Source organism: Diplotaxodon limnothrissa, linkage group LG9 (assembly GCF_057381915.1).
Source record: "Diplotaxodon limnothrissa isolate DT_005_m linkage group LG9, D_limnothrissa_male_GT1.1, whole genome shotgun sequence".
Classification (NCBI taxonomy): domain Eukaryota; kingdom Metazoa; phylum Chordata; class Actinopteri; order Cichliformes; family Cichlidae; genus Diplotaxodon; species Diplotaxodon limnothrissa.
This window is the reverse complement of record NC_140604.1, coordinates 23,249,515-23,267,857: the sequence shown is the minus strand read 5'-3', so window position 1 is coordinate 23,267,857 and position 18,343 is coordinate 23,249,515. Positions and strand designations below refer to the sequence as shown.

The 18,343-nt window shown below is 40.4% G+C and overlaps 1 protein-coding gene across 1 annotated transcript in view; it reads right to left on the bottom strand.

The window, feature by feature from the left end:
* lmbr1 (limb development membrane protein 1) overlaps positions 1-18,343 on the bottom strand; it is a 42,837-nt gene that overhangs the window by 17,231 nt on the left and 7,263 nt on the right. Inside the window, exons 3-9 of the mRNA XM_085362876.1 lie at positions 16,066-16,105; positions 15,106-15,245; positions 11,144-11,247; positions 3,504-3,630; positions 3,183-3,251; positions 2,467-2,531; positions 2,107-2,179 (exon numbers count right to left, since the gene is read on the bottom strand). Coding sequence (XP_085219002.1) covers positions 2,107-2,179; positions 2,467-2,531; positions 3,183-3,251; positions 3,504-3,630; positions 11,144-11,247; positions 15,106-15,245; positions 16,066-16,105 — 618 coding nt within the window. The remainder of the gene's footprint in view (positions 1-2,106; positions 2,180-2,466; positions 2,532-3,182; positions 3,252-3,503; positions 3,631-11,143; positions 11,248-15,105; positions 15,246-16,065; positions 16,106-18,343) is intronic.

The window sequence follows — 18,343 nt, the reverse complement described above, 5'->3', positions numbered from 1 at the left end:
CTCCTTTTGAAGCAATGTTGATGGATCTACAGCTTTGACTTCTATATCTGGAATCTGAGAAAACTATTGTGAAAACACAGTGTACAGGAATTAAGATATAAAGACCACTGTAATTTCTGCTTTAGCACAACAGTAGCAACAGTGATGATAGAGACGAACAAGGACTTTGTTAGGAATTCAACTTTTTGAATGTCAACTTCTTGAAACCCATCTATTAGTTTTTGGGGCTTTTTTTTTTTGGTTATAAATGGAATAGTTAAAAAGCCCATCAAAGAAAACACAGATTACTGGTGACAACATTGGATCTGCCACTCCCACAGACTTTATCATTGGGGTTTGCATACAGAGATAAACGAGTGGAGTATTAAAGTCAGTATCTCTTGCTTTGCTCTGACCTTTTTTTCTTTAAAGTTTGAACATAGAGAAAGTTGAAGAGCAGCGAGAGGAATCGCAGGCTGACTCCATCCTGACTTCTGTGTCACCAGACTACTTGTGCAGTTGGGATAAATTCATCACCCTGTATATACATTTAAAAGCAAAATAGTAGGGGTGCCACAATGCGTTATTACTTGTAACAATTGCCAAGCACCATCCATCTTTTATCTGGACATTCTCCTTTTAGGTTCATTACGCTTGTTACAAGAAAAGCAGACACACATTGCTAATGAGCCGGTTTAAACCACAATGTCGTGATCAGCAACACATAAACTACCAACATGTCATTACAAATGGGCAATTTCATGCCACAGGAGGACAACAAAGGACCAGACATGTAAATAAACATGAATGCATCAACTGATTAGGCTCAACAGTCCACATCTACAAACACAAACTTTCTAAGATGATAATTTATTAGAGAGGCCTGATGCAAAGCGGACACCGGTGAAGCAAGAAGACAACATTGCTCGTCTTTGGAGTGTGTCCCGTGAACTGTTCCTGACCTGCTCTCTACTTAATGCCCTGAGCAGATCAAAGGAACCACGCTTAGACGTTCAGTTGCACCTAACTATGACCATGAACAATGAGTATTTGCATGTGCACATACTTGCATGCATATTGTATCTGCATAAAAACATTATGTCTGATAAGCAACGCTTTAAGCTTCACTGAACCTTGCTTCTCTCTCCAATTCCCACCTCTCTAACAGACAAAAATGAACTTCAGCTTGTCCTTGGTACACATACTGGGATGTTGACCACTGTTGTTTGGTTTTTTTTTTTTGCCCCACCGTGACGTGTAAAGATCAAACAGTCCTGGAGATGATAAGGAACAGATTACAATTATTCTATCAGGTAGTTCAAAGCAGGGCACTGAGGAATGAGCCCTAAGAAACTGTACGCATTGGTGGCACTCTATGGAGGTGGCCGGCAAAGCGTTCAAAAACATGTGTTATCTAGGAGTGATCTCGCTTACCTCCCGGGTTTAAAAGGACACTCCTTTCTGTTCATTTACTCACATCTGTACACTTGGTTGCGTGCTTGAGTTAATATTAAAGTAGGTTTTGGAAACTGGCCGAACTACTTCCTGCTTTTTTTAAGATTATTTAACGTCAAACAAGGAATTTGGGAACACAGAGAACTGGACGTGAAAAGGAAATGCAGGCTAAAAAAATATAACATCTTCAACATTCTTCAACACTTCAAACTTTCCCTAAAAAAGCAGCACAAGGCTCCCGGTGTCCTCTCAGAAGAGTTATGGCTCTTTAATGTCTACAGCACCAAACCCTTTCGTGAAAAATTTCATTTCCATCCTATTAAACAGGCTGCCATTCGAGGCCTGACATTAAATGTGGCAATCATTTCACCAATAATGGCAGCGGCAGTGGATTTTCTTAAGTGGATTCTTAAGAAAAACTTCCTAAACAAAATATGGTCCTTGCCATAGTGGCTGCTTTGACCTTAAGCAGAAAGTTATGAGAGTGTGACGGTGTCAGGGAAAAGCCAGTGACAAGTGTGTGTGAATTTTGTGAATGTCTGTGTGTGTCTGTGTGCCTAGCTGAATTTTCAATGCTAATTGATTCCAGCGTGGCCTACTCCATCACACCCAATAGGGCAGTCAACCCCTCCCCTCCCCTATAATGTGCCAACACGTCTCCCACAGACATACCGTTTAATCTCCTCTGAAGGGTTTCCTCCTGCAAATGGATGCAGTAAATCTGCTCATCCAGGTCCTCAAGGATCTAAAGGGGAGAGAGCAGAGTAGGAAGAGATGAAATGGGTTATAATTAGGCCCGAAGTGGGACTGGAGCAGTGGCAGATGGGAAGATGAGTTGGTGATGTATTTGTAGTCCTCTGTTGTGATTTTAAATGGCTAAATGAGACATCTTTCAGACAAGAAGAGCAGACTCAAGTCTGTCTGTAGAGACATTTTTTTAAAGAAATCTGAACAACAACTGTTTAATAAACTCTTTTCCATCGACTCAACTTTTAGAAATGCAGTAAATACTTCATCCAAGTGATTACTTACTGTCGGCTTCACTAGCAACTGGCCCATGACGGTAAACATCCTGGACAACCCCACAGGAGTGCACACTACACAGGAGACAGGACAATACGGTCAATTTGTTTAAATATAATAAAGGCATGTTTCCACATATAGGGTCTGGAACTTTTAGTTCAAACTTTTCAGAGGAAGTATAAGAAGTATCCTTTAGACAGTTGATTGTCCACAGTGGACACCAGGCGGCGACTCCTATGGTTACAAAAACACTTTCAGTTGTGCACAAGTGTAAAAGAACAAAGCCCTCAGCTTTCCCTTCAGTAACACTTCACTAATGCTCCTCTCTGAGGAGTTCATGTCAATAGATTTGGTTCATACTGAGTGAAGCACATTCTAAGTTCTAAATTATCCAGGGTATGCTCAACTTGGCCATCAGAAGAGGGCCACCCCCATGCCTATCACATTCAAAACACCAAGCGGGCGATAGTGAAAATCCTCAACTCGAGGCTTTGAGTTATAAACCTGTGAACCAAGTTAACAGGAGTTTATACCCAAAAATAACATAAAACCTGCCTAGCCTATAAGGGTGCTGAAACCATGGTGGAAAGACAGAGCTTTGAGGTTTTCTTGTTTGTTCAGAAAGGTTTCTCGGACTCAAAGTTTTAGGTACTTTGAGGGAAAACACTGCTCATAGAGATACATTTTCTATTTGCATCATTTTGTAAAATTATAAACACACTTACTTAGTAAAAGGAGTCCTCCCATCAGAGAAATACAGGAATAGAGGTATGGCAGGTAGAACTCCCAAAGATCTACAAAATATGTAGACTTTTAGTAAAAATGAAACTTAGGAACAGCTCAACACTTTGGAACAAGCCAAGATGTGTGTTCATTGGAGTTTTAGAGCTGCTAGAAATCTGATTTCCTTCCTAAACAAACTCTCAGCCTAGATTCATAGTTAATGCACAGTCAGATTGTTAAATCCTAAAACTATTCCTTTATTTAAAAAACAAAAACAATGGGTTTAAAATGACCAATCATGTAGAATATTACAAAAATCATACCATAGAGTGACTCCATACTGGCTGCATCATTATCAATGAGGGCTGATGCCACCCACACAATTCCAAGAATGAGCAATGCCAGGAGAAAGAGCATCACAAAGGTCTCCAAAATGCGTGCTTTAATGCCCTGACAGGAAAAAAAGCAGGAATAAGAGAGAAAATTATTTCAATTAAAATAATGCATATAAAATCATAATGATGATACACAAAAGTTATATTATCAACCATGTCAAATTTTTACGTTTACATATACTGGCCATTACAAAACAACAAAATTCACACAGGACCCAAATTCCCAGAGTTTTAGAAATATTAAATTTAGATTTAGTCAGTCTTTTAACTAAAACATTATTTAGTTTTAGTCATGGTTTAGGCCTCAAAATTCTTATATTTTAGTGAACTAAATATCTTAAGATTATACTTTAGATTTAGTCTAAAATAAAGTGCAAAAGTTTGTTTTATTTTTATTGGTGAGAGTTGCTCTATGTGGTTTACAAAGTGTCTTATTTTCCTCAACATCAAATGTGAAATGTGTCCATATGTCTACTATTCTCTTCCTCCCATGCACGGGACCATGCATGTTGGCGACTGATCAAATTGTGCACATTTAACCTGACTGCACGATTACTTCTGATTACTTCCAAACTCGTCCCGCCTTTCTAAACACATTGATTAAATCTGATTGGACCTTGTCTCTCCATTTTCATCTCGTTTTCAATTCGTCAACTTAAGTGTGAATACATTTCATCATAGTTTGTCCTAGAGCATTACTTTTTTTTATGTAGTTGTTTTCGTTAAAAGAAGAAAAAAAAAGTTGTTGACAGAAACTATACAAAAATTTATAAGTCAACAAAACAAACACTGGTGCTTACAAAATATTTTCGTGGGATGTGCGTTTTTGAGCACACAAAAGGGCACAAACATGTCTCAAAGCTGACAGAGTGCTTCCACTTAGTGAAAAGGTGAAAGACAGAAGATGTGTCAGAAAAACATCAGAAGGTAATTTGCCAGAACGAGTTGGTAAAAAAAAAAATGTTGGAGAGAGATGACAAATCTGTCAAATATGGTCTTGGTTCCGTTATGGCTATGACTGCTAACTGAACTGGCACGTTGGCATTTGATGACTTTATTCTTCTCTGGAGAAACAGGATTGATGCAGGGGTATGAAGAAACCTTCTGTGTGCTCTGATTCAGCCAAAAGCACCAATCAATCAATGGACAACATTTCAATATCAGCAGCATAACACAGCTAAACATGCAACCAAAACATCAGCATGAGCTACACCTGCTGAGGACCACACTAAAACCGGGGAGCTCAGAAAACTACAAGATAATATTCAACATGATGCTTTGTTTGACCTTATATGTACCATGTAGTACTGTCTCCCACATATTTCTATTTTGCTATAACCCACCTCTAAATGAAGCACTAATATGGTTCTCGTTAATTCAAGCAGAACATCTGTAAAACAAATCTGTATAAGTGTTCAAATACTTTGTATAGTCAGGAATGAACTTTAAAGGAGCTAGAAGTGCTGTTTCCTACATTTCATATTGAACTGAACATGATTACTTTTACAGGAAACCTCACTTCCACCCCTTCTCCTTCACTTAAACTAAACAGCATCATTTCCATTCACTCCACACAAACATAACATAAACGCTCTCATCCACTCCTCTGTAAAACAGCTCGTTTATATACACATATTGTGGTCTATAAAAATGGGTCCAACCAGGGATGGTGGTAGTAGAGGTAAAATTAAAAAGAGGAGGGAGGAGGGGAGGGGTTCCTGGGGTGTTGCAAGGAGCATGAAGCCTGGCTGGGTCAGCTACTGTCTGCGATCAAGAGCAGACCTCCCATCTGGAGCCGATTAGGAGCTCCCTTAGCACCACAGTCATGTCTCAGGCCGTGCAGAAGAGAGGGTTTGGGGTAATTTGGGTTTTCCGGGTCACAAACTGCTGAGTGGTTAATAAAGTCCTCCTGTACCTGTTCACACACAGTTTCCATAACCTCCCACCCCCGAGAGCTGAACTGTCTAGCACTGTAAGACAGATTGGTACTCTCAAACGTCAGCTTAGGCTACCGTGCATGGGATAACAAGGGCTCTCTGCTTTTGAGCATTGTTTAAATTAGGTACATACGAGTAATTTGTTACCAGCTAACATAATGGCTGTGTGGGTGCTGTTCAGTATTTGCCAACAGGTACACTCGCTGTGTGGCTGCTGTTCAGTATTTGTCAACAGCTACATGGAAGTCCATGAATAATAACGAAGCCTATTTAAAGAGTGGAAATGGCTTTAATTCTTGAGATTAATTTTGGTTTTTTTAAATGGGGGGCAGAGTTATTAGTTCCTCACAGTTCCACACACCTGACCTTCAGCATCTGCATTTTAAAGTGGAAACACTTTAACATTCCCTTACTACCCACTCTACAGCTCAATGTGCAAATATGCATTAGTCAGATAGTCAATATTCGTATTTAATATTTAATAAATGTGATCCCTACACTTTGCTACCAACCTACTCAGTATATATTTACTATAGTAATGTAAGTAAGGAAGTTTCTTTCTAAGATTTCATTAATTTTCTGTAGTAAAAATCCCCTGTAGCATCCCTTTGCAATTACTGAGAAATGACTCCCGCTTCTCGCCTTCTCTTGCGGTGTTATTCTGGAAAAGCCTCTGGGGTCAGTGTAGAATTTTCTAGCATGGCAGAGAGTGAAATGGGCAGGGTCTGGAGTGCCTCAGTGTGGCCGAAGTGGACACTGCAGCCACAGGTAACGTTAGAGGGGGTGGGACCTTTAGTCAGCACGAAATAAGTGCTATGGAAAAATACAGAGCCTTAATAGAGACATCATGGTGGTGACATATAAGTGAACTACGCATGCCTTTCTGTTGTGATATTTAGCAATGAATTTATCAGTCAATTGAAATTAATAGGCTACAATTACAGTAACAAGCTGACATAAGCACACATTTTGCTGACCTTCTAATGCTCAGTGTCTGCACGTTATATCGATGTTGCAATCAAGCACATCACAGATCAGCTCAACTGTGCAGTCGGGAGCACGCTAAACACAGCTGAATAGAAAAGATGGAGGAGATGGAAGAGAGAGAGAGACTGGTGGAGGAGAGGAGTCAACGTCTGAGCATATCGCGTTCCCTAGAGGTAAGAGAGGTGAGAGAGGAATGCTTTCAGGGACTTCAGCCACGTCCCTCACGTGGTCTCTTAAGGATGCATAAGAACAAGCAGAAACCACAGGCAGGACGTGTGTCCGCTCAAGCGCACCAGTCCACCTTAACAAGATGTCCAGGCCATGCTGAAGGTGTATTCCCTTTAGATATGTCTCTCAATCATTTATAAGACTCAAATCATTACCCATTCAGATCATTTAGGGCAAAGGCAATGCTTGTCACCTCGCTTACTATCACCCCTGGTTCTTGCTTCGCAGGAAGAACGATCCACTGTGTCAAAACCGATTTGGGGGGTCAAGAGAACGGGGGACACTGAAAGTGACTGATTTGAATGGTTTTATTGATCCATTTACATGCATGATATAGCACAGTGAAAGTTCTGCTTATGATCACACATTCTTGCAAGGAAAAATGTAGCCCTTTGCACCTCATCGCAAAATATGTGGTTTAAAAATAGGAAAATCCAAGTCAGTCATCATCAGTGATCAAAGAAAACTGTCAACTGGTGAAGGAAGGGTGGAAAAAAAAGAAAAAGACTGCGCCTTGGCATCTAGAGTGCCCGTTGAAAGTTTCTATTCTTGCCTTTCTAAATGTGTAACTACCTCTAAATATAGCAGCTCTGAAATATTCAACATCCCCCGATCCTCACACTGACATCGAGTGAGGGGCTGCAACTTTGCTTGTACAAGACAAGGGAGATTTTCTAAGAAATGTGCGTAGTGGCCAGAGAGGAAAGTAATCACTTCATATGCGGCAGCAAACAAACATGCATGGATTGATCTACCCACACACACAGAAACACACAATCAGACAAGTTCATCTTTCTCCCAATCCACCCAGTCACACAAAGCTACAGAGGGCTTTGGAAATAGTTCACAAGCTTGTTGCCTGGTGTATTCTGCAGACAAACTAAAGCCAATCTTTCATGACCCGTTTCCACTTCCAAGTAAAATCAAGTTGCAATCAAACACAGGACGAAACTAAGTTGGCACAGGCGTTTCCTAGTCGCTGTGATCATTCCATAACAGGTCAGCAGGTGATGGCAGAGATCATCCAACGGACCATCCTTCTGCTCACTGTCAGGGACGTGTGCAACAAGGGCCAAGAGTGTAATAAGTGAGGAAGGGGGCAGGGTCCTTTTCACTTCCAAGCAAAAAGACCTGCCCTCTTTGCTAAAGACATGCCAGATGCTCAGGGACCTTATTAGCGTATCCTTCAACCAGTCGGTAGCAGCGCAATGACCGTGTCAAAGACAGAAAGCAGAGGAGAGGGACACTGCCCTGTAAAGCTGCGCAATCAACTTCTAAGGACTCCTAAGACTTCTTAATAAACAGGGCAGAAGGGAAATGGCTGGTGTCAAGTCATATCATTCAAACCACAGTGAAGCAGCTTATCTGTTTGAGTACAGATGCTTAAGAAAACAATCATTTTAATGAATAACATAGCTTTCAGTTGTTTGTCAAGTCTCCCTCTCCCTTTTGTTTTTTTGGGTTTTTTTTTTTTTTAATCATCCTATTGTGGCAGCACCTTGTGATTATATAAAATCCTTATATTAATAAGAATTCAAATAGATGGCTGCTTCCTGGGTTTTGTTAAGCGGAAAGTAGGGACCAAGCACACCTAATAACACATAATACTCTACCTAACTTAACCCACAGTGCAAATAAAGCTGTGTAACCAAGTCAACGTGAGTTACAGATTACTTTAAAATCTTCAAAAACAGCTACAAAATCAGCAGAGACTCAGTTTTGTTTCAGAACTTTGCATTTAGATTTGAAAAACTGAGTCACGAGAGGAGGGGAAAATCTCGCTTGCTCGTTTTTACAATTCCTAGCTCAAGCTAATATGTCGCCATGGTAACGAACATTGTAACAGGCAGCTTTCGGGAGACATTGTGACCTTAAAGGAAGGTATGTAAACACCACTTTATATTCCCCGGCTGGCCCTACCCAAAAGAAGGCCTGGGAAAAATGTCTGCATGTGCAGGAGATTTGAAATAAATATCCAGGCCCCTATTGTGGAGCTCCAACAAAGACGAGTATCTTAGTAACACCACACGGGTTTACTCGGCGAGACGTTTTCTCTTTCCCCTCCTCCTCCTCCTCCACAATAAACACACTTCTCATCATCGGCGGGTTAGGGCTTAGGATGAGATTGATGAGGAGTTTCTTTAACTACCAGATGAAACCTGTTGGCCCTTTGCTGGGTCAGTCAGGGGGTCAGACTCGTTCCAACTCGTTTGAGGATCAAACACATTTCAATACTGTGGGGAAGACCAAAAGACTATTCTCTGCAAAGCACGAGTTCCTGTACAAATCCTGTTTCACAGACTTTATGCATGCTTTAATAATTGTCACTTATTTTGGTTGAAATAGAACAGGAAGTTGTCACCATCAAAACCCTTACCCTTGATTTCACTGTTTTTGAGTAAATATAGCGCTGAGATATCACACTCATCAATTCTATCTATTAATGTGATTACATTTCCTTGATATAAATAGAAGACTGACTAAAGGTTTATGTTGATATCTTCAGTCTTTGTTACAGCATACTGATCATCTCAATAAGGATGACATGTATGGTTCTCATCATTACAATGCCACCTATTGGTGGTGTGGAGACAAGTAACAGAGAGACAATAATGGCAATTTTCTTTTTTTATTTATCTAAATTCCTTTGCTAATGCTGCAAAAAAGAAAAAGTGGACAATATTTGATAAGTACATCACCAACAATGTAGTATCTCAATTTCTAAATATGATCAGAACCTAAAAACAAACTAAACAACAACCTTTACTTGCCTCAGTGATGCAGCTCTTCTGCAAAGATTTGAGAACACAGCAGTAAAGCGGTAGACATTTTACAGCAGCAAATAAAGCTAAATCATAACATCTGACATCAAAACCTTAAGTCGCTCTTGATTCATCCACAATTTGGACAATTTGTTAAACTATCAATCATTCAGGTGACAGAGCCTCTAAAGAGTTGAACATTAAAAAACAACAACATTTAAAAAAAAAAAAAAAAACATCTTTAATCTGTTGGCGTCTTTTAGTACATCGTCAAAAGTAAACACAGCCACATGAAAAGGCTGACTTACGACGTTAGAAGTGAAATTCATCATTCACTTCATTTCCGCACTCAAAGGGAACTCACAGTGCTATAACATTAGCCCAGTGGGTTAAAATGCCACATAAAACCTTATGGCATAGCAGTCTAATGCTGTTATTGGATAAAGGGATAATATCACATTATAAAAACACAGATCTGCTTTTACATTTATCTTGCCGTCGGCTGTATAATTCACTCTGCAGGCAGCTCGGGCTTTTTGTTTTGTTTTTTTGGAGGGCGATTAAATGGAGGAGTGGGTATATCATTTCCACCCTTGCCTTAGCACAGAACCAACAAAATATATACCTGGAAGTGCAGCTCAACACTGAACAGTACTTCCTCTAGGCACATTTATGGAAGCTGTATTGCAAGAAACAGTCTTGCTGAAATGAAAAAGAACAAAAGGGAGAAATGTGAAAGAGGCCCTCATCCTGCTTCCTACACATCAGGGCTTGCCCTCTACTGAAGAAATCCAACCGAAACAAATTAGTGGGCTGAGGAAGAAAAGAACTCGCTATACACTACAGTACAAACTAATTTTTATGTGCTTTTGCCAGGAGGGACATAAACCAGAGAGGTTTCAAACTGTGACACAGGATAGAGGCGTATTAAAAGTAAATCTTTGGCCCTCCATTTTGCAAGGCTCTATTGTGCTGTCATGTTGCTGCGACTTTATGGACGTTTGGAACACGAGCCCCCAGCCCATTTTTTGGGGGGGGTAATCAATTAAACAAGGAAGTTCGCTGAGCCTTACAACTCGATTATTAGCTTGTCCTTTTGAAGTTTTATTTTAGGGGGCTGGGGAGGAGGTGACAAGGAATCAGGCTTTAAATCAGTGGGGCCGATGCAGCAGTGTTGAAGCGTTTGCAGCCTATGGCCATATTGAAAGGGTTTGTCAGGATGTGGCACTGGGTGAAGACCAGATTCAGACTTTCATGGTTAATGAGCTTTTTGCGGTGGCAGTTACGGTCAGTGGCATGAGTCAGGGAGAGGGCAAGCACTAAGCACCTGCTGCTGCTCTGGTTGCTAAGAGAAAACCTCTTGCATAGGTATTAGAGCATTCAAATACATAACAGCCTAGAGTACAGCACCACACAAAATTTTACTATGAACTGTTTTTAATGACTTCCAAGTTTGTTTGTTTTTTTTAAACCAAAAAAAATTGTCCAAATAATTTTTTGTAATGAAATTCTACCTTGTCCATAATTTTTTAAAGGCATCAATAAACATGTATTACAAAAAAAAAAAATTGATATGCTGCTAACAGAGATTTAGAACAGTTGGATAGGTTGGCAACTTTTTTCTCATTTTTAGATAAAGACCCATAGTTTGTACCTTTTTCGATCCTGCAAATCCCTCAGACTCCAAAAAGAAATAGGCAAATGGCATCAGGACGAAGAGGCAAAGATTGGAGAACAGTGACACCAGGTTCCACAGACCTGCAGTAACCAAACAGACATATACAGAGACAATATATTATTAAAAAAATGTTTCATTATGAAGGGGACATGTGCCAAAGATTCATTCACAGAGTTTCCTAAATTGCAATTTAAGTTAAGACAGTTTTGTCTGTTGAGTGCCCTTTTGGCAGTTTCTAAGTCATGGACTCTACTGCCACCTGGTGGATACTTGAACATCAAACAGCCTTAACAAATTCAAATTCAAATTCAAATTTTATTTGTCACGTACACAGTCATACACAGTACGATATGTAGTGAAGTGCTTGGACAACTGCTCGTGACCTAAAGAAAACAAAAAAAGGAAAAGGCTATGAATAAGATAGGAAATAAATATGAAAAATTAAAAAGGGTAAATTTAACTAGGAAGGAATAGAATATAAATTAAGGTTAAAAATGAAATAACTGTACAACACAAATTAGAATGAAGGGTAAAGCACTGGCAGTGCAAATAAATAATTCTCAATCTCAAATGGTTTAAGGGGAAAAACAAACTGGCTTCTTTCATTTGTTAGCACCCCATCTGGTGACACATCTATTCTTTTTTTTTGTATAGCAAAGTCATGTTTCAACAAATACAAAGTTTCTCAACAGTCATAGGAAGCAAACTGTGTCAGTGTTTGTACAAAGAGACCACATTTCTTATTATCTAATGCATTATTTGGCTGAATCAAAGCTTTAACTTACTCTACAAAATTCTAGCACATAAGATATTTTTAATAGGTTTCACCTTTTTTCTCCCTTTATAAACATCTAAAAATTCTCAAAGTCAGCATGTTTTCTTTTAGTTTTAGTGCAAACACAATGGAACTGATTCATGTTTAGACTTTGTGCACCAAAGGACACTTAATGTTATCTTTTCTACACAAACATAACCCAGATAATTAACATCATTGGTGTTTAAATCTTCATAATAAGATGTGTAAGGTGAGTGAATAACATACACTGTCACGTAGTTACTCTGAGATAAATGAATGTGTCACCATAAACGCGCATTAATGTGTCCACAAATTGAAACTAGATACACTGTATGATAGAGGACTTTATAGACTACAGGTGTCAAAACTTACAGCTGTGGATCTTCATACTACACCAAAGTAATTTATCTACTATAGAAAACATTTTATGTGCATTAACAAAAACTTTGTTTATTAATTACCGTATTTTCACGACCATAAGGCGCACTTAAAAGTCTTAGATTTTCTTCAAAAAGTGCGGCGCGCCCTATAGCGCGGTGCGCCCTATGTGTTGTAAGGACGACGTAGTAGAGAACACCATGAGAACGTTAAAGGGTGAAGTGTGGGCGTTGATCGTATATACCGGGACAATCGCACATACCTGTATAAAAGAACAGGTATGTGCATTATGCAGGACATCGTTGTTTTAACAACCCTGAAAATGGCAAAGAGACACGCTTACGAAGCACAGTTTAAACTGAAGGCCATCAGCTACGCGGAGGAACATGGAAATCGAGCAGCGGCGAGAGAATTTAAGATTAACGAATCGATGGTTCGCAAACGGAGGAAGCTGGAAAACAAGCTCCGGCAGGTCAAGAAAACGCAGCTGAGTTTCCGCGGACATAAGGCGAGGTGGCTCGAGTTGGAGGAAAGACTCGAGCGGTGGATCATCGAGCAAAGAGCGAGCGGGAGAAGCGTTTCGACGGTCACCATTCGGCTAAAAGCAGTTTCACTAGCTGAAGAGATGAACATTGAACATTTCCAAGGAGGTCCGTCTTGGTGCTTTCGTTTTATGAAACGGTGCCATTTTTCCATCCGGACCAGGACTACGGTAGCGCAGCAACTTCCAGCGGATTATAAGGAAAAGCTGGCCATCTTCCGCTCCTACTGCAGCAAACACATCGGCGACAAAAACATCCAGCCCAGCCACATCACAAACATGGACGAGGTCCCGCTCACTTTTGACATCCCGGTGAGTCACACTGTGGAGAAGCAGGGGACCAGCACGGTAGCGATACGCACAACGGGGTATGAAAAGTCTTCTTTTACTGTTGTGCTTGGCTGCCATGCTAATGGACAGAAACTCAAACTATGGTGATTTTTAAGCGAAAGACTTTGCCTAAAGAGAAGTTTCCAGCAGAAATCATCATTAAGGCAAATGAAAAGGGCTGGATGGATGAGGAAATGATGAAAGACTGGCTGAGGGAGGTGTATGTAAGGAGACCAGGTGGTTTTTTCCACGCATCACCATCGCTGTTGATCTGTGACTCTATGCGTGCCCATCTCACAGCCGATGTGAAAAAACTTGTGAAGCAAATGAACTGTGAGCTTGCTGTCATTCCGGGAGGCCTGACAAAGGAACTCCAACCGCTGGACATCGGTGTGAACCGCCCGTTCAAAGTAAGGCTGCGAGCGGCCTGGGAGCGATGGATGACCGGTGGAGACCACAGTTTCACTAAGAGTGGAAGGCAGCACCGGGCGAGTTACGCCACAATTTGCCAATGGATTGTAGATGCTTGGGCTAACATGTCTGCTGGCACTGTTGTTCGAGCTTTCGCAAAAGCCGGCATCGTTTCCGAGGAGCCGCACGGCACGGAAAGTGACTCTGACAGTGAAGACAGTGAACCTGGCATGTTTGATGGAGATTTAGCGCAGCTGTTCAATTCAGACACAGAGGATGAGGACTTCGATGGGTTTGATTGATGATAAAAATGTGAGTACCAAACTTTGTTTTGCTCCTGCTTTATTTTTAAATACGCACACTTGTATGCTTGTGTGTTGTTGATGATGACGATTACCGGCAATAGAAATGTGAGTAAGGTACCGAATTCAGGTTTGCTCCCGCTTTATTTTTAAATACGCATACGGTACTTGTATGCGCCCTATGGTCCAGTGCGCCTTATGTGTGTGTTAAATACAGTAAGGGCACACATAACAGACTGCGCCTTTTAGCACAGTGCGCCTTATGGTCGTGAAAATACGGTACTGGGCATTCTTGGCATTCTTTTTTGTGGTATTACACATTTAATCCTACAATTTAAACCCCCAAAGTTGTGCTGACAACTTTGTGATACTGTTTGAACTGCATATTTGTCTCTTATATTAAGATATCTCGGAGTATAACTTTAACACTGACAGAAAGGCAAGTTTCACTGATCCAGGTTGACATTCCTTCTATAGACAGATCCCGTTCGGATGCTATTAATGTTGATGAGTCACCAAATAATTACTTAGTGAGAATTACTATAATTAGTTTTAGAAAACTCTATTGTCTGGATTTATATTAATCTCTACTAGGAACTCCACAAAAACACAATAAGTACACTCTTAGGGTATTTTCACACCTACAGTTCATTTATGTTGGTCCGAATTAGTTGGCGATTCGTAATTTGTTTTTTTTTTTCCAAAAAGAAGAATCCAAGCAAACCAAATTTCATCACTACAAACCATGTGAAAATGTTCAGTCTACTTAATGGCCAGATGTGTGTGGAGTGGGAGCAACAAAGACAAATGGAAGATAGAAGATGCTGTGTTCTGGATGACTGGTGAACACGGAGAAATGCTAGCCTGTACAGACCACATCTATAGTACATTGCTGCATCACAGAATTTTTTTTTTTTAAACCTCAGACTTGCAATGTACAACTAGTAGCTGATCCAGACTGAGGTTGGATCACATTCACACCACATCTGTGGTTAGTAGTCCAATGTAATGTACACAGAATGTTAATGAGCACAACTTTTTTATCCTGACATTAATGTGAAAAGCTGAACTGACTGTTATTATGATCAAATACGCTGGAAGACAAATTTTCTTTACAGTGAAGTATTTCATAAACAAAAAGAGAAAATGAAAACTGGGATAAACTGTGTGAACTACTGACCGTGAATGAGGGAGCCATTGAGCCACTGAATGTAGTAGTTTTGGGGGAAGGAGAGCAGGATCTCATTACTAATGATTGAGAAAGGCAATAAGGAGACGGCACCACCCGACACTGCCAGAGTGAAGGTGCACAAGTACAATCTGTAAATGTAATCAACACACAGACATAGACACACGTACAGACTCATGTTAGGGCAATTCCACATAACAACACCAAAAGGAAAAATCGTTTACTTACTGAAAGATTAGATTAGTTTAGATTATTGCATATTCTAAAAAAATAAAAATAAAAATAAAAAAAGGCCACTTGCATCAAGTGGGAGTGTGTCACACGGATAAACATTTCCAGCAAGCAACATATTAGCTTATTTAGAATCAGTAGCCACTTAAATAAAACTAAACCTTCACCACCTTTGCCTTAGTCCACGAACAACAAAAGGCATAAACTGGGTATTTTTTCACAATATAGTGTCCAGACTCTGCCCAAGGCAGTGACCAGCTGCTCAGTGGGCCCGACACCCGTTTGCTAAAAAAGCATGTTAATCAGGCATGCTATCTATTGTGTGCGCAGGACCCTAAGGTACCATGTCCTCCAGCTGGAAATAAGCAGGCAGGACGAATGCGATGACAGCAGTCATACAATGAAGGGTGGATGTAAGATCCTAGCTGGAGTGATGTGATACCTTCATCACTGGTCTAGAAAATGAAACCATTTTTGAAACATACAGATTGTTGGGGAGCAAATTTATGAAAACATTTTTCTGGTTATTAGTAATTAATGATTATTTTGCTTAAGCTCGTCTTCTTCTTACTTTCTACATTAAATGAATTAACTGATTTGGACGCAGTAAATTCTGAATTGCAGAAAATTCATTTAATTTAATTAAGAAAATTAATGGTTAGCATCTACAAATAAAGAATTTTTTTTTAATTTTTGTACGGAACAAAATCCCACACTCACGATATTCTGTTGACAACAGCATCTTCATCCTCGTGGTCATCTAAAGAGGGAAACAAAAGTCCTTCAGTTTCAAGGAGAAATCCTGAGTCAGACTATAGACTCTGCAAAGACTACACTGTATATGTAAGTACAGCAGAACATAATCTAACACAGGTCATTTCAGCTTTGTAATACAACAGTTTCCTCAAAGCACTTTATGGTACATTATGATGTAAAGACCCCACAATGTCAGGAAATCCCAGCAACCATATAATTCCCTTACAAGAGAGCAATTGGTGATGGTGAGAAAAAAGAACTTAATTTTAATTTAGATTCAGAGAGGCAGCTACAGTGGGGCAAAAAAGTATTTAGTCAGCCACCGATTGTGCAAGTTCCCCCACCTAAAATGATGACAGAGGTCAGTAATTTGCACCAGAGGTACACTTCAACTGTGAGAGACAGAATGTGAAAAAAAAATCCATGAATCCACATGGTAGGATTTGTAAAGAATTTATTCGTAAATCAGGGTGGAAAATAAGTATTTGGTCAATAACAAAAATACAACTCAATACTTTGTAACATAACCTTTGTTGGCAATAACAGAGGTCAAACGTTTACTATAGGTCTTTACCAGGTTTGCACACACAGTAGCTGGTATTTTGGCCCATTCCTCCATGCAGATCTTCTCGAGAGCAGTGATGTTTTGGGGCTGTCGCCGAGCAACACGGACTTTCAACTCCCGCCACAGATTTTCTATGGGGTTGAGGTCTGGAGACTGGCTAGGCCACTCCAGGACTTTCAAATGCTTCTTACGGAGCCACTCCTTTGTTGCCCGGGCGGTGTGTTTTGGATCATTGTCATGTTGGAAGACCCAGCCTCGTTTCATCTTCAAAGTTCTCACTGATGGAAGGAGGTTTTGGCTCAAAATCTCACGATACATGGCCCCATTCATTCTGTCCTTAACACGGATCAGTCGTCCTGTCCCCTTGGCAGAAAAACAGCCCCATAGCATGATGTTTCCACCCCCATGCTTCACAGTAGGTATGGTGTTCTTGGGATGCCACTCAGTATTCTTCTTCCTCCAAACATGACGAGTTGAGTTTATACCAAAAAGTTCTACTTTGGTTTCATCTGACCACATGACATTCTCCCAATCCTCTGCTGTATCATCCATGTGCTCTCTGGCAAACTTCAGACGGGCCTGGACATGCACTGGCTTCAGCAGCGGAACACGTCTGGCACTGCGGGATTTGATTCCCTGCCGTTGTAGTGTGTTACTGATGGTGACCTTTGTTACTTTGGTCCCAGCTCTCTGCAGGTCATTCACCAGGTCCCCCCGTGTGGTTCTGGGATCTTTGCTCACCGTTCTCATGATCATTTTGACCCCACGGGATGAGATCTTGCGTGGAGCCCCAGATCGAGGGAGATTATCAGTGGTCTTGTATGTCTTCCATTTTCTGATGATTGCTCCCACAGTTGATTTTTTCACACCAAGCTGCTTGCCTATTGTAGATTCACTCTTCCCAGTCTGGTGCAGGTCTACAATACTTTTCCTGGTGTCCTTCGAAAGCTCTTTGGTCTTGGCCATGGCGGCGTTTGGAGTCTGACTGTTTGAGGCTGTGGACAGGTGTCTTTTATACAGATGATGAGTTCAAACAGGTGCCATTCATACAGGTAACGAGTGGGGGACAGAAAAGCTTCTTACAGGAGACGTTACAGGTCTGTGAGAGCCAGAGATTTTCCTTGTTTGAGGTGACCAAATACTTATTTTCCACCCTGATTTACGAATAAATTCTTTACAAATCCTACCATGTGAATTCATGGATTTTTTTTTCACATTCTGTCTCTCACAGTTGAAGTGTACCTCTGGTGCAAATTACTGACCTCTGTCATCATTTTAAGTGGGGGAACTTGCACAATCGGTGGCTGACTAAATACTTTTTTGCCCCACTGTATCTGCCACCCCTGGTTGGGGAGTGTGGGGGAAAAGAGAAGAGACAGGAGAGCACAGGAAGACTACGAAAAACAAACAAGACAAAAAACAAACTCTGGGCAAACATAGAAGAGAAAAAAAAAAAACAGCAACATGGATATAATAACATAATGAACGCTTTCATACAGATAGCTCAAAGTATCTGATATTCTCTACTCACCATACAAAACCAAAATGTATGATTAACTATCAGTACAAATACAGAACAAATTTCAGACAGCTGAAAAAAAAATGGATGCGTCCAGGTCTGAAAACTAAAGCCAACAGCCTTCACTTTTTGCAAAAAACCAAACGTCGGCCAATGAG